This window comes from Amblyomma mixtum, chromosome 5, assembly GCF_055824585.1.
Source record: "Amblyomma mixtum isolate Tamu chromosome 5, ASM5582458v1, whole genome shotgun sequence".
Taxonomy (NCBI): Eukaryota; Metazoa; Arthropoda; class Arachnida; order Ixodida; family Ixodidae; genus Amblyomma; species Amblyomma mixtum.
Genome location: NC_143016.1, coordinates 99,734,973 through 99,757,944, shown reverse-complemented (window position 1 = coordinate 99,757,944; position 22,972 = coordinate 99,734,973). Strand labels below are relative to the sequence as shown.

At 49.0% G+C, this 22,972-nt stretch overlaps 3 protein-coding genes across 13 annotated transcripts in view; all 3 read left to right on the top strand.

Annotated features, from left to right (window-relative positions):
- LOC149343186 (uncharacterized) overlaps nucleotides 1-7,521 on the top strand; it is a 229,454-nt gene extending 221,933 nt beyond the window's left edge. For all 11 annotated transcript variants that reach the window (XM_089545726.1, XM_089545721.1, XM_089545724.1 and 8 more), the window contains 4 exons: nucleotides 1,758-1,980; nucleotides 2,367-3,370; nucleotides 4,187-4,337; nucleotides 6,263-7,521. In XM_089545726.1, coding sequence (XP_089401852.1) covers nucleotides 1,758-1,980; nucleotides 2,367-3,370; nucleotides 4,187-4,337; nucleotides 6,263-6,374 — 1,490 coding nt within the window. In that variant the 3' untranslated portion in view covers nucleotides 6,375-7,521. The remainder of the gene's footprint in view (nucleotides 1-1,757; nucleotides 1,981-2,366; nucleotides 3,371-4,186; nucleotides 4,338-6,262) is intronic.
- Nucleotides 7,522-10,667: 3,146 nt separating this feature from the next.
- Nucleotides 10,668-12,235, top strand: LOC149343185 (uncharacterized). The gene has a single exon (XM_089545716.1). It carries the CDS (start codon nucleotides 10,758-10,760, stop codon nucleotides 12,081-12,083), a length of 1,326 nt encoding a protein of 441 aa, XP_089401842.1. The 5' UTR covers nucleotides 10,668-10,757; the 3' UTR covers nucleotides 12,084-12,235.
- Nucleotides 12,236-16,772: 4,537 nt separating this feature from the next.
- Khc (kinesin heavy chain) overlaps nucleotides 16,773-22,972 on the top strand; it is an 87,298-nt gene continuing 81,098 nt past the window's right edge. Inside the window, exon 1 of the mRNA XM_089545715.1 lies at nucleotides 16,773-17,307. Coding sequence (XP_089401841.1) covers nucleotides 17,134-17,307 — 174 coding nt within the window. The 5' untranslated portion in view covers nucleotides 16,773-17,133. The remainder of the gene's footprint in view (nucleotides 17,308-22,972) is intronic.

Below are 22,972 nucleotides of genomic sequence, written 5' to 3'. Positions count from 1 at the left end.
GCGAGGTTTTACTGTAGAAGGTCTGCTGGTTCCCACACCGCAGTCCTGTGGCACATATCGTTTTTTTTAATACATTTTACTTGCTCCTTATTAACTCTCGAGTTCTGCTGATGGGCATTTTATTACTTGAGCTTATCACAAGTACAGTCGACGACCGATTTTTCGGACTCTCTAGGGACCGCGAAAACGACCGAAAAATCGGGCAGTCCGGAAAATCAAATTTCACCGAAAAAATCGCGAACTTATTTCCACTATGCCGGAGAAAGCGGCCAATTGTATTGCACACATTCTAAAGCTCCTCATGACTATATTTCGCCGCGCGAAATACCGTATAAACGCGTATAAGGGCCGCACTTTTCTTTTTCCAGATTCGAGGGCCAATTTTCGGGGTGCTGCCCATACACGCGATATGCGAAAAAAAAAATTTTTTTAAGTAAAAACACACCAACCAGGGAATGAGCGACATTTATTCTGCGTTCAATCGTCACTCGCGAAGTATTTAGACTCCTGAGCTGGTGCTGCGCTCTGGTGCACGCTCATGCCAAAAGAAGCCGCGCAGCATGTCCGCTGTCAACGCGTAGCCGTTGTTCCGAAATTCCATCACATAGATGAGCAGCTCTTCTTCCAGTTCAGGAAACTCGCACGGCTTGACTCGGAAAGCGCGCTTTTTGCAGCTTGTGTTTCTCTTTTGGTTGCACCATCATCGGACGCACTTCTCGGCCACGTCGAATTTCCCGCCCGCCGCACGCTTACCGACCGCGTTCGAGAGCTAACTCCCAGCCGTGTAGCTTAAGGTGCGTGCCCATCGCGCTAAAACTGTGAAGCTCGGCGGCAGCACGCGAAAGCCACTATCACGGCGAACGCGCTAACACGCATGCTAACACGCCACGAAAGGCTGGAGCTGGCGATACTGATGCCGATGTGAACAGCGGAAAATCGCTACAGAGAAAAATGTTGATGATAATGATCACGGCGCCATCCATAAACTGCACTTGGAAGCTCTGGTGCGCGCGCGTGGCCTCCGCGAACGGCGCAGCGCCGGAGCAGATCGCGGCCGCGATAAGATCCGGCGGCGCGCCTGAAGCGCGCTTCGATCGCGGAGGCCACGGCGTGCGGGTAGCCTCCCCGATCAAGCGGCGCTCCGCGATCGTATTCGCGTTCCGTGTTCGGGACTAAAGACTCGGCATAGATGAGTTCCGTGAACTCAGACTACGGTTCAAGTTCGTGCGGCGGAAGACATTCAAGGACAGTACGAATTCGAAAACACGCGAGCGCAATGTGCCGACTCGCGCAGAATTTCAGCGTCGCAAGAGGCTCCCTTTAAGCTTGAATTTCGTTTTATTTGATCAAGTTTTCGATATCTCCTGCGGTCTGAATTAATGAGGTTCCACTGTACACATTATATGGCGGCTTGGGTACTGGCGGCGAGTGCGAACGAGGTCCGAAAAATCGAGTGGTCAGTTGCGGTGCGTCCGAAATTTCAAGCGCTCTTACACATTGGCTCTATGGGCCATGTCGCGGTGCCGCGAAAAAGTCCGAATAATCAAGCATGTCCGAAAAATCAAGCGTCCGAATTTTCGGTCGTCGACTGTACATGCATTTTTTTTTTGCTTATCTTGCTCATGATGCAACAGTCCGTGCCAGCTTCTCCAAATCCCCTTCTCGGGGCTCTTGGTGCAAAAATTTGGATGGCCATTCAGTGAAAATTTTAACTAATGTGGTCCTTCCCCATCGGCTGTTGTGTTTCCTCCACCCAGTGGAGGGGCTGGAATGCCAGCTGCGGCAGGAGCGGTCACGAGCAGAGGAGCTCAAGCACCGGCTGGATGCCGAGCAGGCCAAGACATTGGAGCTGCTCACACAGCTCAACAGCCAGAGGTCCTCGTGCCTGGAACTGGAGATGGCATTGGCCAACTGCCGGGCCGACCTTGCCGATGCTAACCGTCAGATACTCGCCCTGAAGCAGGAAGTCCTGCACTTGAAGTGAGTGCACACTCCCCTCACTTTTGTTTCTGCTCTCACTTTTCCGCTTCTTAGCCTCCCGGTTCTACACCTTGGCTTGTTTACTGGGAATGGCACCGGGAGGTTCCTTTGCAATTCGCATTGCACATTCACATCACACGCATATGTAGCGAAAGCGTATTGTCATTGTATTCAAGTCAGTGAAAGGTTGCTGCATATGAATAGGAAGTGTTAGCGAGCAACACTGAGGGAAGAGGCACTCGTTTTATGATGACTGGACACTTAGGCAACATGGTTTGTCACTTTTTTATTGCTAGGTGTTAGGACAGCAAGCAGAAAGGAAAACTCTTATGCAATGCACAGAGAGTGCGGCTTTTGAAGCAGGTCTGTGACTATTCCTTTTGCAGGAGTTCTTTGGAAGTAGAGAAGCTCCATGCACAGAACATGCTGAATGCAGTTAACGCTGAGCGGGCACACTTCAACCAGCTGCAAGCCACCCTGGAGTTGGAGCGATGCCGTGGGGCCATGTCTCACGAACAGGACTTGCGGCTCATCCGCGAGCTCAAAGCAAGCTCCTCTCTACCTTCTACTCCGCGACAGACACAGACCAGTGACATCGAGAAAATGCGCGGAGGACCCCCGTCGAGCGCAACCCGCCTCGACAGCTCAATGCGCATCGACGAAGATGATGCTGCCAGCCGCAGCAGCCACTACGTGTGTGCCCAGGAGAAGCTGAACCTGAGCGAGTCCCTGCTGAAGGCAGAAGAGGAGATCTCACGGTTGCGGCAGCTGGCTCTGAGCCAAGACCTGCTGGGCCGGCCTGCGGCGGACGGCACTCCGTCACCCAGCACCTGTCGCCTGCTGCACAAGCTTTACTGGAAGTACCGCAAGGCCGACAGCTTGCGCAAGGCGCTCGTCTACCAGAAGCAGTACTTGCTCAGCCTTCTCCAAGGTTTCCAGGCCACAGAAGACATGGCTATGCGACTGATGGCTGGCTCCCGGCGACAGCCTCCGTCATCCCCACCTTTGCACCACATCGACGGCATAGCAACCTCGAGTGAGGATGACACGCGTCCCAAACACCAGGGCTTCCGCCTGCATGCCGCTGATTCCTCCAGTGGCCGCCACTTCCAGCACCTGCTGGCCTACCAGTCGCGAGGGCGGCAAGACTCGGTGGAAGAGGTTCCGCTGCCCTCGGGCTCGTCGTCTCACTCATCGGCCGATGGGTCGTCGGGTTTTGCGTCGTCGCATCCGGTGTCGGCACGGTTCCGTTTCCGGTCAGCTGTGCAGGCCCTGGTGGCCCTCCACCGCATGCAGCACCTGGTGCACAAGTGGAGACTGGCAGCATGCGTGCCTCCAGCACCCGTGCTTCTCCACAAAGTGGAGCTGGCAGTGCGGTCTGTGCCCCCTGGTGCGTGCTTACACCTTCTACATCCTTCTTAGCAGAGCAGTGAAATTTTCACTGCAAGTTGTATGCACTTAGGCACGGCTCCACAGCTTTAGTTTTGCCTGGAAGTACGAATTGCATTGCAACACGTGTTCCCAGCTGCTTAAGCCTTTTGTAGTCAAAGCCTGAACACACAGCTCACCATAATGCTACTTATATACGTTAATTTCAAGCTAAGTGTTCTTCCTGAAACTAATCTTATTCATGGTCATGCAAACGAGAGGATCTTTAGGTGGACTTCTGTCATGTACTACGCGCGACTACTACTCGCTGCCTTATGCATGCTTCTTAGTTCACCTGCGCCAGTTCTCTAGCTGCCGTTTGTTTCTGAGCCTTGTGGCATTCTATTCACTGGTTAAAAGCAGTTAAGTTAAAAATAGGCATCATATCTTGTTTATTCTTGATTACCCGAAGACCAGACTTTGGCAAATCGTGCAAGGAAAGACCTAAGCAGGCTCTGACTCGAGCAGTGTGGCCAGCTTGGTGAAACTGACCAGTCTTTATTGTGTCCATGGTTGCTCACTTTTTGTCTGTTTGTGTCATCAAATCACGTTTTGATAGTGGTAGCCTTAAGATTATTCTGAAAAGGGGAAGGGGGTGGAGAAATGGTGTAATTTTTCATTTTAATCAAATCATTCATTTTTCTCTTTCTTGCTACTTTGCATGGACAGATTTGAAATTTTCGCAAAAAGTCTGTTCTCAGCTGTAAAAGTTCTCGAAAGCATCAAATATTTTGATCGGGTAAGTAGGAAACAGTGAGTAGAGTTGTGTTCTTTCCAGCTGGACCATGGAAGTTGGGAGCATCAACTGGTTCGGGCTTCTCCATGGCCACAGCAAAATCATCCCAGACATCAGTGCTGTCAGGCAGCGCAAGCCAAGCATCAGCGGCCACAGTCTTGTGCCGGAGGTTGCCGTTGCCCCCATCGCCTAGGTAGGTAGCATGTAGAGAGCGCATCTCACCGTCTTTCAGCAGGCATGCATACAGCCTGTATTTGTACACAGTGTTGTTCTGTACAGCAAAAAAGAAAAAAGAAAATTTTTTTTCACCCTTTTCAAGGGGTGGTAGTTGTACGAGGTGCCCTCCCCTTCCCCATAGAGGAGAGCATGCAAGTTTTCGGTTACAGCGTGTTGTTACAACTGTTGTGTTCGCGCAGTTCACCCTGGAAAAAGTGTACTGTGCCTCTGTAGCTGTAAGACACAGCTTCCATGTCAAGCTTTTTCTGCCTAATAATAACAGCCGCCACTGTGTCATATCTCCAGGGCATGACATCAGTACAAGGATCATAGCCGGAGAAGTTGCCGCAGCCGGCCAGGATGGTGGAGAAGATTGAAAGAATGGTCAGCTGGGGCAAATTTTAATGGACTACATGCCCGGCAGTATCAGTGTTTTTAACATTGACGAGTCCACGCTGTTTTTCAAGCTGCAATCAAATAGAACACTTGTGTCCGTTCTAAGGAGAGTCGTGCACCGGCGGTATGCATGTGAAGGATTTCGGTTGCATTCAGAGCCAACATGTCAGGAACCGAAAAACTGCCACTTCTTGTGATTGGGAAGTTAGCAAAGCCGAAATGCTTTAAAGGCACCCAGCTGCCATCAGGAGTCGTCTGCAGGAACAATACGAAAGTGCGGATGACCGGGCAGCTTTTCGAGGAGCGTGTGCGCCTTATCGACTGCCGTTTTGCGGTGAAGGAAAGAAACGTGGTCGTCGTCCTCGACAATGCATCAGTGCACATCGCACTGGATCACCTTAAGGGGGGATGAGGGTCTTGAAAACTTTTTTTTATTTGTTAACATATCTTTCTGAAACTTAGCACCTGTGTGTATCATTGAATGCTGATTTCGAATATGCATTTAGATTTCAAATGTATCTCAGCTGGAAGGAAATATATGGCAAAATAAAATATCCTAATTAGGTCATTTCTTACGGGCCTTTTTATTAATTTATCAGTTAAATAAACATTTTTAAAGAATAAGCAGACATTTACAAAGGCCCCAAGCACATCCTAAAGCTAACAGAATGTCTACAAACTAATTTTGTTGATCATAAATAAACAACAAAGTTGGAAAGAAAAAATGATGTGGCAGTAATTAGCCCACACTTCGCCTAATTGCTCATATATCATGTTTAAAGGAAAAAAGAAAGCTTTAGCATGTGCTTTGGGCCTTTGCAAATGTTTACATATTCTTAAAAAATCATTCTTTAGCTGATAGATTACTATAAAGGCCCGTAAGAAATTGCCTAATTTGAATGTTATTTTGCAATAAATTTTCTTCCAGGTGAGATATTTTAAATCTAAATGCATATTTGAGATCAGCATTCTATGATACACCTGCGTGCTAAGTTTCAACAAGTTATGCCAAAAAATAAAAAACAAGTTTTCAAGACCCTCATCCCCCCTTAAAGGGGTACAGGCACGTGCAAATCACAGGTAGCGCTGGCACAGTCACTTATAGGAGGTGCAGATGTGGGCACTGTGCTCGCGCCTGCTCACATGTGCTGCCGCACGCATGTGCTGCCACACGCATGTGCAAACCAATTTCTGGATACGCTAGCAGATGTCTGTCGAGTCGGGGCTAGGCCGTGCGCACCACAGCGCCATCTCGGAGGAGGCACGCTGAACCGAAACCACACGAAACAAGTGTTCCAGAAACGTTATTCGCTTGAGGCGAATACTTTGAGATTTCGAATACCAGCCATTCAGATTGAATCAAATATTGAATACTTTTGAATATCCTCACGGGCCTTTAAACTTTTGCACTGTATGTATCTCAAGAACGGAGGCTATCCAGTTCAGTTTTGATTTTGATTGCAAGCGTTTTTTAACTTGACTCTCTCCTTGGTTTCACCATAACAGGTCACCTGCGCGGCCTGGTCCAAGCACACCGACATCGGGCATGCGGGAGTTCGTCAATAGGCTTGACAACTTGCACAAGCAGTTTGGCCTGAGTGATGACAGCCATTGCTGACATATCGCTCATGGGGCTGGTGGGATTAGATAGCACGCACATCAATTTATTTTTTTCTTGCCTACAGGGATATAGTAACGCACAGGGAGGAGGGGAATAAATAGTGCTTCAGAGAGCTACGCCTCGCACATCGTGTAGATAAGTAGTATATGCAGAGTAGCTTTGCCATCGCTCTTTGGAAAGACTGCGATATTTTTTACATTTTTGCCGCCCAGGGTACTCTATGCAAGCCAGGAGGAGAGGTTTATTGAGGCTTATTTATGCTAAAAATGGCATCTTTCTGACGGAGGCATGCTTGGTTGGCTCTGTTCTAGTCGTGAACGAGTGTGACAAGACGTGTAGTGGAGACAATTTGTTTGGGCAAGGGCTGTTGGAGCAGGGTAGATGTATCTGTGCATGTGGTGTGGTAGCACTTTGTGGGCACAATGCAATCTTGCACAGAAGAAGCTTCTCTAAGTGGCACAGCAGAGGCTGTGTTATGACAACACTGCTTTATTGAAGAGAGGCTTACTCTGGTTCAGCTCGAGTCATGCTCGGATAACTTTTTCAAAGTTCATTTTGCATGTGTTACTCAGCGCTCACTCCTTTAAGTACCATGTTCTTTTTTTTTTTTTTCATGGTGCAAAGCGTACAATATTGCCTTTTGTATAGCCCTAAACTCCTGATGCGTGTTCTTTCGAGTCTCCAAACAAGCTCATGCAAACGTTGCGACAGCCATTGGGGACTCCCAAGTTACTTTGCACTCTGCCAAACAGTTTGTGCCAGTCAGGGAGTTGTGTGGGCTTTTAGTTCCACCCCAACTCCAGTTCCTGATCCGTCTCTGCGCATTTATCACGCTGAGCTGCCAAAAACATGGAGGGACCTCCGAAGTCAGTGCCTTCCTTTTCAAAAGTGCTCGAAGGGACTTTAAAGCTGTGCAGCTTTGGGTATTTTAGTCTTTTTTTTTTTTTTTCAGTGTAGCTTATAGGGCACCTATACCTTTGTCATCTACTGGGTTTGGCAGGTAACTCTGCACAGTGTATATAGAATATGTATATTTTACCAGCACTGACCATGTTTAGAAAGCGTCTTGCTGCCTTGTCTGAAAGTTGGCCAAGATGAATATGTCTTTGCGAATAAAACATGTACATACCTGTTCTTAAACAAATGGTTCATTTCCTTCGTTTATTTTTGTAACTTCTTCCTATAATCAGTCTCACTGCAGGCATCACATGGTTAGTTAAAGCACATGACCTTATCAAGAAAATAAGAGAGAGGGCAGTTTCCTTTCTTGTGGTGTCTGGTTTTCTTCTTCTTGTCCTTGTTTTTTGCACTACCCAGGTGTCATTGTCTTCGCTTTGCCTTTTTCTCAGCAAAAAAATATGACAAAAAATTTGGTGTCCTTACTTCTTGAAAAGGGTACAATATGAAATACGAAGTGCAAACAAACAATATGATTTGTTCCATGGGCGTACAGAAATGCCTTTAGCAAGTTTCACTTGCAGGCGTTGAGTGGAACGCAATTTGGTATGATTTGGATGGTTGTCTGAGGTGCCGCTTGGCATTTTCGCCCGCAACGACTGACATCAAGGTGCATTTGCCCCCCAATTATGACTATCGATGCCAGTGGTTGTTCACAAAAACAACAAGCGCTCGCCAGCGACGCCGACTTCGTCAGGAATGTGGTAGTCCAGGTTGGCTTGTCGACCATGACGTTAAGGTGCACATAAGTGCTACAGAGACCCAAACTGCTGGTACAAAATAGTCTGTAATGAATTATTAATGCCGCGCACTGGTGTTTTGAGCTCATTTTCAAGATTACTGCCCCCATTAGGCCTCTTTCAAGGTAAAAAAGAAACGGACACCCAAAAACATTGCGTGTGTGCAGCCCTTTAAATGAACGATGACAGCCAGGCTTTGCACTTGATCAAGTCGTCAACAATATATCCTCTTGCCATATGATAAAGGCATATTTTCACTTTTCAAGCCATCTTGGGATATGTTGAGTGTATCGAAAGGTAAGCAGATGCCACTCCAAGGGTGTATTATGCCTCTTGTCGCTAAAGTAACGTCCACAATAGGGTCACCACGCTAAACAGATCGGTTATGTGAAGAAAGACTTCGTATCTGTTTGACCAAGCAGCTGCTGATACCATGGCAACATTGCACTGCACACATCCAAGAATTCAAAATTCTCGACCTTTAGTTGATGTCAAAATCTTGTTTTCAGCACGCAAGCATCCATAGCTTGATGACGGTACAAGTGCATCACAGGCTAGCATGTGCAAAAAGCCTGGAGCAGTTCTATAACTCTTTCTGCTGGTGTGGTTGGTGTCCACAGAGATATGCGAGACAGTTACTGCATCATTATTCTTTCCTCAAAACCAATTTGTTTGCACTGTACCGAAAATTGTGCAACAGAAGGTGGTTGCAGTGCGCGCTGTGGGACATAGTTGATTGCTGACGCACTCAAAATGTGGCCATCGACAGCCAATCTGCCCATTCTGGGCAGTCTAAAAGCATTCATGAGCCAAAAGATAACCATATGCTGTGTTAGGTTATCCACAGTAGGGGTAAATTTAAGGGGGAAGGGAGCACTCATGCCCGTCCCCCCCACCTCCAAGCGAGAAATTTTACATAGAGAAGTCATGCTGCACCGCATTTTTTTTAAGAAAAGTCTCGGAAATAAATGGTCCAAATGGAACTGGCCCTCCTACAGTGGCCTATAAATCTGCCCCTGTTCCACAGCAGCGCAACAAAGGACAAAATTCAGCAGATCATTAAGCGATCACTAGACAATCTGGGTGTCGCAGGGGTGCTCGTGGTTTACAGGAGGTTGTCACATGACCCCAGACAGCAAGCATCCTGAAGACATCCATTCGGCAGGTAAACTTTTTTGTTCACTGGTGCTGTTCATGTAGTTTCATTCCAGCCTACTGTACACATTCTTTTACACGCTCACGTACACAGCCAGGGTAAACTTGATTAAATTGTTTGCAAGATGTACTAGTTGAAAGGGTATCAGCAAGGCAACGAGATGGAGTCAACATTCAAGAGAAAGAGAAATTGGATTTCGGATTTTAGAGTACCACACACAGTGCTATTGCCAACGACAGTGCGTGCAACATTTTGTTCATAATTTCTTCCTTGTTGCCCATACAGGAACTGGGTTCCAGTATTGTGATGACACAAGTCACGCGCCAGTGAAAGTTTTGAAAGAAAAAACTTGGCAGACGCTTAAGCTCCACCTTAAGAGTGAAACGTCAAATGTCCGCTGTTTTTACACGGCGTCACTCTGCACTGCTTCTAGCGATCCCCCGTGCGCAATGGAAAATTTCGACTACGCTTCCTCAAGGGTGAACGGTGACGTCACACTTACAGCGCTCCTACTCCACGAGAAGTGAAAGGCCGTTCTCGAGCTGCGCAAGGCTGTGCAAGGCTTCCGCCGCTGGTAAGAATGAAAATTGTTGAGAAAAGGAAATGACGTGGAAACTGTCTGGCATATCTCGATGGACGCCCAAACTGTAGTCGCTATAGTGCCTTCGCGCCGTAAGGGAAGGGATAAAGGAGGGAGTGGAAGAAGAAAGAGGTGTTGTAGTGGAGGTCTCCGGAATAATGTGGACCACCTGGGGATCTTTAACGTGCACTGACATCGTGCGGCACACGGGCGCCTTGTGCTTCGCCTCCGTCGGAACGCGGCCTGTGCTCCTGGGATTTTTCAAGGACTATACATAGTTTTCACCAACGTCATAGCGGCCGCCATCTCTGGGTCCCGAAAGCGCAGCGAAAGCCTCGGCGTTTTGTTAACCCGCCCATCACCAACTGGTTCCCGCGTACACTGTGGAAGCTAGCCACAGTACCCAAAGATGGCGCCCGTGACGTGACTTGGAAACGATACCGGCTTTTCTGCCTCACGAGCTCGCTTAAAGGTGGCGGTGTGTAGAGCTTAATAAGTGATTTCTACGTTGCTGTTGTATGTGGGGCGATGTGTGATGAAAATTGGTTTTGAAGAAAGGAAATGCAGTAACCTTAACATATCTCGGTAGACACCCGAACCGCGCCGTAAGGAGCTGTAAGGGAAGGAATAAAGGAGGGAGTACGTGCACTCACATCGCGCAGCACATGGGCACCTTTTGCGCTTTGCCTCCATTGAAACGCGTCCGCCGCGGTCGGGTTCGAACGGGAGCACTTAGTTTTAGAAGCTCACTCTGGACCATCATTCTAACACCACGCTCTGGACTCTAAAACTGCATGAAAGTCGTAGCCGCTATTGCCATCGCCATAAACATGCTACCTCAATCCAACCATATCCAAACCAATCCAATCCAGCTTAAATGAAATCGCGAAAGCCACGTTCGAAATTCGAACCTGAATGTGCGTCTTGTGAGCTGTCACAAAGAGGGTATGACAGCCCAACGTTCCGACCAAGAGTCTATGATAAGCAGGGCGGAAGCAGAGTTGTCCCAACTGGCACTCTGCGATGACAGCCTGAAGAAAGTGCTCGAAAAGACTGGTGCCGTCGTCGCTGAGGTGACACAGAAGCTTGATGGACTGCTCGCGCGCAGATCCGCCGATGGGACCGACGAGTTTCTCAAAGTAGGTGAGCTGCTGACCTGCCTAAGGGATGAAAGAAGTCTCTGCGACAAACTCTGCAAACAGGCTAAAATCACTTCACTGCATCGAGTGCGCCGCGATGAAAGTGCTAGCATTCCCTCGACATCGGACGTTGACAACAGTATTAACGACCGCATTGCTGCCATCCTGGCAGACGGCGGCGTTGAGTTCGTCGCACAGGGGCATGGAAAGCTCTGCGCGGAGTTTGTTTCCACTTTGATCGGCGACGACTCAGCCGCTCACGACCTGAAGGTGTGGACCGCCACAACGTCCGGTGCACGAGACGTAGCGCGTTCCTCTAAGGGACCCAAGGGACTCGACCAGAGCAAGCTCAGCGCCGTGTATGCTGCTCTTCCGCGCCTTGTTGAGGAACGTGTTCGCGCGTTGCAAGGCGATGATGTCGAGAAGTCGCCTTCATCGCCAACGAAACGACAACTTCCGAAAGAGTTGGCCGAGCGCGTGCTCCTGTCAGCGCGGCTGGATACGACCGACGCCCGCGACTGTTCAGATATACTCAAGCTGTCGGCAAGCATCGACAAGCGAGTGGCCATTGTGCGCAAACTGCTGGACCAAAATCGCCGGCTGCGTGGCATCGAGAGCTCCGAAGAAACGTGCCAGTTGCGCGTCGATGATGTCCTGAACGGCGTTTCCCGTCTTCGCAACATCCTCGCATCGCGGCAAGAAAAATGCAAGTCGCTTATAGCCGAAGCTACCGCCAGCGCTGGACCGTGCGGTGGAGCCGCAGCAGCTGCAGCGCAGTCGAAAGAAGCAAAGAGTGACCTGCCAAAAGACTACGGTGCCGCCCTGGAAGAACGCTGCAGGAAGCTCCATTTTGCTGCAAGTGCCGATGTCGACGCGATCGGCAGGTTGGAAGAAAGACAGGCAGCCATGCACTCGCGCGCCGAAATCCTCGCGGCTCGAATCACCGAAGACTGCCGGGGCAGCCCAGAAACGTGGTGCAGGAATATCAGCGCTGCTGTTCACCACGACAAAAGGCAGGCCATACTGTGCGAGCTGTTCAAGGAGTTCCATAATAACCCCAATCGCTTCGAAAAGCGAATGAATAGTGCGAGGAGAGGCGCTGGCCGCGAGCCTGGCAACGAACGAGATCAGTAGCTGAACACCGCTCTGCAGCAGTTGACAGAAAAAGCACTTTCGCAGCTGTTAAGGCTGTGCTTGCGTCCAAGTTTAAAGCGTGCCTTATTTTTGTTTTTTTTTTCTTTCCCAGCCATGTGCATCACTTTGTTCTGTATAACAGTGACCATAATAAATGCGCTAAGATGTGGTATATTTACATTATTTTCAAATCGCACCCTGCCTCATAGCAAACCACAGTGCAAGTCTGACCTAAGTTTAGCAGGACGTTAATACATGCATAATGCATCACAAAGTCTTGTCTAGGGCATCACTGTAGTTGTGAGATGTGCTGTTTGTTAACCACATCAGCAAGCGTATTGGAATGCAGCCTGTTTTGAGATACATTTTTGAGCCCTCCACTACGGCGTCTCTCATAGCCTTAGTTGCTTTGGGACGTTAAACCCCATAAACCAACCTTTTCCCATGTGCCCTGGCCCTCTTATGTTTAGTTTGCTGTATGGTTTTTTACTATAATAAGGTGGCAGCTTGGGCTAGTTGGTCTGGCATAGTGACGAGTACACAGCTTGAAAGAAATGGGACACAAGTGAGAGGACACCTCGTGTCCTATTTCTTCCGCTCTTTGTACTAATTGCATTGTTTTGTAGTTTAAATTTTATTTGCTTACTAGCAAATTTATAGACAAGTCCCTATCTGAGTATAATTAACAAATGGCAATTTTACTTAGTCTTATCGATGTGTATATAATCAGCATATATAAGAAATGATATGACGGTTGTTAATGGTTATTTGCTACTTTCTCAATTAGTACCTCATTCTAATTACACTCATTAGTATACATCAGTAGGCATGTCAGACCATGTGATGCACCACAAAGCACACAAGGTCCCCCTTTAACCATGTAAAATGAACATGCCTCAATGGCCTAACGGCAGCGTCATTAACTAAAAAAAAATGGCCTAACGGTAACATGTTTGACTCATGCTACCCAGCATAATTAATTTATTTTGCATCCTTACATGTTCTAATGATATTTGAGTCACGCTATGGCCTTATGATCACAATTTAACTCAAGTTTTAAGAGTTTTCATTCCACAGCTCAACACGTGATGTCACGACCCTCTTGACCAACCTGGATTTTTGTGACATGCCAGCACAACTATGGTGATTCCTCCGCTGAACAGGTGCTTAATGGTGGCGTGTAATATAGCAATCAGCATTGGTGCAGATTTTTTCAGAAGCCCTGCACCTGGAAGAGACCGTAAAGCGTAAAAACATTACCTCGCACAGAAAGAATCTTAACCATTACCAAACCTTGTTGAGGGAAGTCTATACTGGGACTTTGGCTTTGTAAGACATCTTTGTAATGAGAAGGTGCACAAGATAAGAAGGCTGCTCTAATGCGAGGTTTTTATTGTGCCATGTCAAACAAAAATGAGTGCGCATTTTTTCCAATCAACAATAAATATCACAAGGATGTAGAGTTTAGTCTCGAGCATCCCATATTGAGACGGGGTTCCCTTTGTGTGTAAGGAATGTCCACTAATGGAGCCTTGCACTGCACTTATGATGAAAATACAAGGGGTATCTTAAATGTCTGTTCAAGTAACCTGGCAGTAATCTGGCAGATTACTTGCCAGATTGTGTGAGTTGCTTAAGCAATTGTATGAATTTTCTGAGGCCATGCTGAACGTACTTTGCATGATGTGACACATATACAATGTATATATTTAGCATAAGTGAATACACAAAGGATAGTTATTTTTGTAGTGTGTTAAAGCTGCCTAGAAAAAAAGCACACCCAGAACACTAAGGCAGTTTAAATTTCAGTTTCTATGATGTGTGTTGATTTTAGGCTACAACATAGAGGCAAAAACACCTTCCCATTTGACTTTGGAAGCAATAATGGCAGTTTTGCAAGCTTTGGCACAGAGTTTACAGAAGACACCTGGTGCTTTGGAGCATCAGAATAACAGTAAAAACAATAGCATAAAATGGAAGTAAGTTAAGTAATTGTCATTCAGTAGCTCATCCAGTGACATCTACGATACACTCAGAATTCATCTCGGAGCACATACTTTCTTTCTATGGAATACCTTTAAAAGCGGGGTGCTGCCACTTGTATAATATTTTGCAAAACACTGGAAAGCGGCCGCTTCCAAAAGATTGGAAAAAAAAGCCTATGGTGCCACTCTTCGAGCAATCCCAAATCTCCCAACTAACTACAGCCCATTCTTGCTGTGTTCTTTACAATGTGGAATATTTGAGCACATATTTTCATCATCATAGTTTACAGCAGTGTAATTAAGCACTCAAAAGAAAACAGTGTTGTCTTTTCAAACCATCATGGTTTCCACAGAGACTTGTCGTGCGCCACTCAAAGGGGTCAAACTCCCGTGAGCTTGTGGATGCTGCTGAAGAAAGGCTGTGTACGGATGCAATGTTTCTAGACTATCACAAAGTGTTCGATTTCGTCACACATGAACTATCACAACATAAAATGAGGGGCCTAACTTAAATAACAAAGTCATAAAAGTAATTGTGGACTACCCAATGACAGAAACCGCTTTTGGGAGAATGAGGGGGAACCTTCAGCTTCACATTGCAACGAGCTTAGTAGGCTTCAAGCAGGCCAAGTGAGTAGACGTGCTCGAGTGGGTATTCATGTTTCGTTGCTGCGCCGAGGAAACCATGAAGCGAACATTGGAAGAGCGCTATGAGGTAAAGATTTGCCATAAACTGAGTAAATCACCTACCGAGACATTTGACAGCATGTGGGAATGATGGAATTCCCAGATCGCAAGGGTTCCAATGGCACAAATCATGTAGAAACGGTCGTGAAGATGTTCAGGACGACACAACATTACCGTCCGTAACTGTCATCGACGGACACCCAGACCGTTGCTTGTCGTAAACGTCTTCACGGCCATTAGTAAATGCTTTGTGGCATTGGAACATTTGCGAACTGGACATTGCATCATTCCCACGTGCTGTCTTGATCATGTCAAATGTCTCAGTAGGTGACTTATCAGTTTATTGCAAAGCTTCACCACGTGCGCTGTTCCAACGTTAGCTCCATGCTTTCCTCGACGCAGCGACGAAACTTGGATGCACGCTCAAACACGTCCATTCGCTTCCCCTGCTCGTAGCCAACTAAGTTCATCGCATTGTGAAGCTGAAGGTTTCCCCTTCTTCCCCCAAAATCGGTTTCCCAATCCAGCGCATGCGCGCGCCATGCCACGACTTGTCTCATTACTTTCAGGACAGACCCTGTATGTTGAACACATATAGCATGTCATTATCCACCTTGTTTCCTTGTACTCTCTGGTAATGTATCTAATCCCCATTATATCATTACAATGCTAACAGCTTTTGGCACCATGTAGCTGTCTCTTTTCAGCTGTCCTGCAGTGTCGTGTAAGTGTCACAGCATGTGAAAGCTTCCCAATCATCCTCGTCAGAAAGCTGACAGTTTGCAACATTAAAATGGACCCACTGCCATCTTCAAGAGCAACCTTTGTGACTTGTTTGCTGTTGGATACTTCACGTATCAAAATCAGAAAACATTTAACACATGTTCCGGATAGATGCTATCAGTATAATGAAAAGGCTAAATCTAGCATAGCACAGTTTACAACAGGGTAAGGTTATAAAGTTGCCCTTTTTCTCATGAGTATAGCATAGACCCGCAGTGGATGTGCATTGCATGTTATGTGCACATTATAGGTGTCCACATAGTTGCATGGGAGTTAGATAGCTGTTAACCTGTCTATCAAGCTGGTTTATTTAAAGCAATATAGATGAACCTTTTCAATTGTATGGGAACATAGAATGAATTAAAAGACACTCTTCATGATTGCTGTACATGGAGCTTGAGTGAAGCTTATATTTGGATCAGGTGGGTGAAGAGAGAGAGAGTAAACGATATTATCCTAAACCATGGTGTGCCATTATATTTGCTAAGAATATAAGTTGCAACGTATGTTTGTTGCATAGGTGTGGATGCATGGCTTGAAAGATATGTTTGCGGACAATTGAATTGCAAAGCATGCACATTCCATGCTGGGTGCACAAATTGGCGATATCCGCTGTACGTGCTTAAATGTTCCAGAAGAATGTCTGTTAAACGTTCAGTAGATATATCTGTGGTTGTCTGGAATACATAATTTATACTGCACCACGCTATGCTATTACTCACCACCGCAAACGTTTATTGAAAGGGTGCTAGCTGCTCTGGCTATAGTGCATATGATATGTGATACGTGGAGTAGCAAGCGCAGAGGATCTGTTGTGCGTGTGTGTGCTAGAGTGTTACTCCGTGCTTGTTCTGGTCTCTTTTCGAAGCAGTACAACTCGGGGCTAAAATGCGCACACGCACACACGCGTGCGCGTCTCTGCGTGTTTCGGTCTCTTTAGCACTACCTTCTTTCTATCGGTGGCGCCCTTCTTTCCAGCTTCGGTACAACGCAACAGAACTATTCAGACGTGGACCGTGAGCAGAGAAAACAAGAAAGCTTGCTTGGTTTACCGCTGCGCAGTAGCGGAGGTATGAATGAATTTCGACAATGCGGTCGCGCCGCAGTTTGGCTGCTGTCGTCTGCAGCGCGCGCCACCTCGAAGCTACGAGTCGTAACTCGGCCACTTGAGCCGAGATGGCACTGAGTTGCCGCGGCGAGCGTTGGGGCGGCCTCGCGAGCGCCCGACGGGTCTGACGTCAGCTCGAGCGACTCCCGTCGTACCCCTCGCGGCTGGCTGAGCATGGCCGGTCGACGTTCCCAGTGATTGCCCAGTGCTGTGGTCATTCCCTTTGTTCTTCCCTCTTTGGATGCCGTGCTCAAGACGGACGCGCCGACCGTGCTCAGCCATTGTGCTTCACCGCTGCACGCCTGCTCCGGGCTCCCAGGGCGACCGCTGACCGGCCAGATGTTCAGCTGACGTGCGTAGCCTGTGCGGATCATGGAGACTGTCGCGTAGGCCTAAAGCTAGTGGGATCGATACGCTGCGAGCATCGTGCGGTCATGCTCTTTATCTAGTTCTCAGCTGTGTGTATCTGTAAAAAAAAAAGTACGCCATGCAGCAAGCCCCCAACGCACCGAACGCGCCGAACGCGCCGGAGGCACCTCCGGCAGAGTGCAACATCAAAGTCGTCTGCCGGTTCAGGCCGCTCAACGATGCCGAAGAGCGTGCCGGCAGCAAGTTCATCGTCAAGTTTCCTTCGGGATCGGAGGATTGTGTGTCGATTGCGGTGAGTGCCGTGTCCGTTTTTATGCCCTCAAAGACGCCCACGAGCTCTCTACATAGCTAAACGCGTCACACACGAACGACAGAAATTTTTTTCATTGATTCTCCGTAGCGGCTGCCCGTACCCCCTAGGCGTTGCCCCGACTCGGTCGCTACGGGACTCACGGGAGCAGATCTTACTTTTTTCTTTCCGCCCATCTTTTGCACATGTTGTAAAAACCCAGCTTAATTTCCAGCAGCGGTATGTTATTTATTTCTCAACTGTTCCATTTTGGCAGCCCTGAAGGGGAGCAGTTTGTTGCACATTTAAAACAAACTTATTGGTTTGTTTGATATCTCCGTACAGAGGGCGATGCACATCACAGCTGAGCTTGCTAAAGGACTTGTGCTGCAGATATATCTGTCGAAGTCGGTTGAGTTTTCCTTCACTACACAGAACTTGAACTGTTTAAAATCGCTAGTATGGTGAGGCGATCTTAATCGGCTGTTCTACTCGGAACGTCACATAAACGTCCGGGCAGTCGCTGAATCATTCCGTACGAAACTTTGTGCTGTGCGTAGTAAACCGTGCCGGCTGGGGTATTTTGATCGAATCGAAATCTGCAGTGGTGTCACGCGAGCTAGTGTCAGCTACATGCCACCCGCGGTTTGCGCAGCCAGCCAGCCAGGCAGGTCTCATCAGCGTAGCTGTCGCAAGCGGAGTTTCGCATTGTGACGCGCGTGTGTGATCGCTGACCGTGACGCAGTCTGGCACAGCAGCGGTGCTCATTGCTTTCGCCGTCACAGCAACGGCTATCTGCTCTCCAGCGTGCAAACTTTCACTTGTGGTTCGGCTAAACAGATATCGAGGGTAAACGAAGAAACACAAGTCACTCGCTATCTCTGGAATCCCTGTCGAGCTCAGCTTTGTGTCGTCTCCCTCGAAAACTTTCCATCCCTAAACGGCTGATACTGGGCGATTAGGAAAGGAAGCCTGCTCCAGACAGCGCCGCGTGCTGCTTTTCCCAGCTGATCGCTGACGCGTTCGGGGCAAGGACCCGTGTTCGGAGATATCGCCTCAGCTGGTGTGTTTGTGCGTGTTAATAACTCGCAATTTTTCTGTAATAAAAGCGAGAACACACGCGAGAGAAAGCCGCTAGAAGCGTTAAAATAGTGCAGCTTAAGTTATGAGACGCAGCTGTACCCCCCCCCCCCCCCCCCCCTTCCTTTATATTCTACTCTCCGTGAGCAGTTTTCAGCTGGGTAATCCATTCTTCACCGCCGTGCATTATCTGCGACAGTAAGAAATAGTGGTATTCTTCTCGCAGTTTATTGTTTCGTCAGGAGACGGCAGTCAGTATGCCAAGTTAAGAAGATGAAAGGCTGCGTATAACATGACGTCGTTGTTGCGTGGCCAGGTCCCATGACTCATTGCTTTATTCGCTCGCTCGCTCTGCTTTCACAGAACGCGGAACCGAGAGCCTGTCTTGCATGACAATACGTGCTGCGGCGCCGTCGTATGGATGTGGCAAATCTCCCCCCCCCGCCCCCCTCTTCAACCTTTGGGGAGAATCAGCTGGCGCGATTGTCCCACAAAAATCGTAGTCTAGGTGTCGACCTCAGACTCGGAGGTCGTGGGTTCGGGTCCCACTGGCGGCATGTGGTTGTTTTTTGCTTCTGCTCTTTTGTTCAGTTATCTTTCAAAATAATTGCCCTATTAATCTCTCCGATGAAGTGGATTCCAGGAGAAGCCAAGCGTGGCAGGGGGCGGCAGAAAGTTGGGTGGGCGGATGAGATTTAGTTGTTCGCGGGGATAGGGTGGCCGCTGCTTGCAAAGGACTGGGTTGATTGGAGAGACGTGGGAAGAGGCCTTTGCCCTGCAGTGAGCGTATTGGGGCTGATGATGATGATGGTGAGTTTATATATCTTGGTTTGGGTGACTTGGAGGAAGCTTCCGTCCTGCGGCGCTCCTCGGGCCGCATTTGGAACGATGGCAAACCTTTCGAGCACTTCCCGCATCATGATTCATTTTAAACTATGCCGCGACCAGCCGCGACTGCCGCGCAGCGTGCACGGACAATGCGGGCTGCCGACTACCATGCTTGCGTACTGCTGTACTCCGGCTCGGTTTGCTTCTCTGTCTAGGTTGGACGTTGCCGTAGCAACTTGCGCTCCTGGCCGCGCTGTCGTCACCCCTTTTCTGCTGTTAACCGTTTCGGCGACACAAATGGATTGCCTATAAATTCTTTGTCGCATTTCGGAGCGCGTACACACACACACACGCACGCTCACACTGCTTGGTGTGGTGGCACATCCCCGTAGTGAACTGCGTGCTGGTTTGGTATGGTTTATGGGGTTCACGGTGCCGGAGTCTCGCCTTCTTCGGCACATTCAGATGAATGCAGTTATCACCCCGTCCCGCCTCTTCCTCTATCGCTATCGATCGGACCCTTCCTGTCCCAACTGCCCCTGTATCTATGCGGACCTGGCCCATTGCCTCTTCTATTGCCCGGCTGCTCAGCAGTCGGGTTCCTTCCCCCCACCCTCTCTATCCATCACCACCTGGCTCGACTGGCTTGGCGCTGAAGGGGAAGAAGAACAGCGACTTCTGGTCGCCCAGGCGGTCGAAATGCTCGGCCTATAAATTTTGGTCGAATAAAAGTCTTTTACTACTACTACTACTACTATGGGGTTCAACGTCCCAAAGCGACTCAGGCTATATGAGGGACGCCGTAGTGAAGGGCTCCGGAAATTTCGACCACCTAGGGTTCTTTAACGTGCACTGACATCGCGCAGCACACGGGCCTCTAGAATTTCTCCTCCATCGAAATTCGACCGCCGCGGCTGGGATCGAACCCGCGGAACTGCATACTGAAGAGATCAATGCCGAGTCCATTCAAACTCCGGAATCTAGGAAACGTAGTCCACCGTCAGTCCGATGCCTAATTGTAGTGAAGAGGCGAATTTTCCATCAATAAATAAGTTTTTACTACTACTGTCTTGAAATTCATAGCTACATCCTCTTCAGAAGCATTTCGCCCCGGCACTCCCTGCGTGACTAGCTGGAGTGAAGCCGTCTTCAAGGGAGCAATAATTTTGTGACGCTCACTATTCTTTTTTACTGGGATCAGTTTAATGTTTGGCTGCGATTGCTCACACGCCGCTGCGGACGGGTATTTGTGGCTGTCTGCCACCGAGTACGAGGTTGCGGACTCGACTCCCGACCACGGCGGCCATAGTTCGGTCACCCTATTTTCTAGAAGGCTGCCTGTAGGACTTTGTTGACAGTCAGAAGGAACCCAGCTGGAATTATCGAGACGGGACCCTCGAAAGCTAACTCCCACGCTCGTCTACTTTCTCCACAGACATGCTACAAGGCGCTCGAGGATGTTGATTACAGCGGCAGTATCAGAACAGCTGCCCCCCCCCCCCCCCCCCCCCCCCCCCGCAAAGTGCTTGTGACAAGCACCTTGCAAGAAGAAATCCGGCATATAGAGATGCCTGGTCAGCTTTTGATAAATGCAAGGTGCTTGTAACAAGCGCGTAGATGATGTCACATGAGACATCATTCAGCAAGAATGCAGTGAAGGAAAATCAATGCGCATGTGTTGTCACTTGTGCTGTCGTCGTTGCGTCACCTTTCAAGTCATCATGCACCAATTCGCCCCACAGGACGTCATTGTGAAGAAAAATTGGCTGCAGCAATGGTCATAACCTGCAGCTGCAGTTGGCCGTTATAGTTCGTACTGCCATTATTGACAATTTGTATTTACGGGCAGCTCCTGTAGTTGCGTTTGCTGTTTTCTTTCTTGTGCATTGTTGCACAAATCCGTTTGCCGCCGCGGTGGCTCAGTGGTTATGGTGCTCGGCTGCTGACCCGAAAGACGCGGGTTCGATCCCGGCCGCGGCGGCCGAATTTCTTTGGAGGAGAAATTCTAGAGGCCCGTGTACTGTGCAATGTGAGTGCACGTTAAAGAACCCCAGGTGGTCGAAATTTCCGGAGCCCTCCACTACGGCGTCTCTCATAACCTTAGTCGCTTTGGGACGTTAAACCCCAATAAACCAAACCAAACAAATCCGTTTCCTCCGTTTGTATTTTCTAGCCGGGTTTGATGGGAGAGCAAGGTGCGTTTCCGATAACGGCGCTTTTAGTTGACCGTGCGGCCCGATTTTTTCCCTTTTCGGATTCGTTGCTGAGTGAATGGGAGGGGCCGATGCCGTCACCGTACCTCTCGGAATGCTCCGATAGGACGCTTATCGGAACTTTGCATGACGCGCGCACTGTGTGCCTCTCGATGATATTGACACTCCGCTCGGCTATCAGCTGCTCTGGGACGAGAGAGGTGCGTAGGCATGTTTGCTCAAGACAGCTCAGAAGCCTTTGCACGGAGTACCGCTCGTCTGTGGCGCGAGATAAGTGCCGGCAGCGAGTTCGTACACATTCCTGGGTGCACTGTTTACATTGTGCACTCATCGCGCATTCCTTATCTGCTGGAGTGGCTCGGCCGCGCTTTCGTGCGTGCTCATTAATGGGTGCGGTATTGAGCCGGTTCATTTGTTGGTTTGGTTTATGGGGTTTTAACGTACCAGAGTGACTCGGGCTACGAGGGACGCCGTAGTGGAGGGCTCCGGAAATTTCCACTACCTGGGGTTCTTTAACGTGCACTGGCATCGCACAGTACAACGGGCCGCTAGAATTTCGTATGCATCGAAATTCGGCCCCCACTGCTGCTAATAAGTGCGCCACATAGGAACGCACGGAGATGTATTTTGCTAGGTTAGATTATAAGTAAAACCTCTGAGCAGTGCTGGCGTGTTGCTTTTGGGGGTATTTTCGTGACGCCGACTCTCGTCTCCCCCCCCCCCCCCCCCCCCCCCCCCCCCGATGTGGCGAAATGCTGATCACGTGTCCATGAAAGTAACCAGGGTTGGGGAGGCGGCGGTGCGCTGCCGCGTTCGAATGCAATACGGAGCAGAACACGAGTTCCAGCGCGCGTGGGTTTCAGGCGGAAGTAATGTTCGGATTCCGGCGGGGCTACCTAGTACCTACTGCGAAAAATTGACCGCAGTAAGAAAGGTGGTGGGAGGTTGCCGGGTTTGTAACCCGTTTAGCGCGTCTGTAAGGCGTGCTTTCTGAACGCGATCGTCGACGAGTCGCTGCCTCAGGCTTGATCACTCTTGCGAAAGTTTTCAAAATGTGCCGATTCCCTCGGGCGGCGTCGTCATGGTGTCCACCGCTGCCGACACTTGTCCCTTTGTCTTGGACATTCTCGCGTCTTTTTCTCCTCTTTGCGGGCCACACATGTAGCCGGCGATCGGAAAAAGGGCGTCCTTGACACGTTGTCTGCTTCTGCTGTGGTGCGCGCACCTGCTGTCTCTGCGGAAGAAAAATAAAAATGAGAGAGAGAGAGAGAGACAGACAGAAAGAGACCTCATGTCTTCCTACTGCATTCCCTCCCTCGTCAACACAACGGCGGCCCGCGCTTTTCCAAGGCTGTCGCCTCCCTTCCCTCCGCGTCTCGCTCGTCTCTTCGGCCGGGTGACTCACGCTCCGTCGGGTCATTCATCAAGGGTTCCCGCTCGGCCGCCGGCGCTTGCCGCCGTTCGTCGATCGCCCCCGATTACCTGGCCGCGAAAAAAAAAAAGCAGCAAGGGCAACTCCGAGTTGGCTACTTGCGCGCGCCGAATTA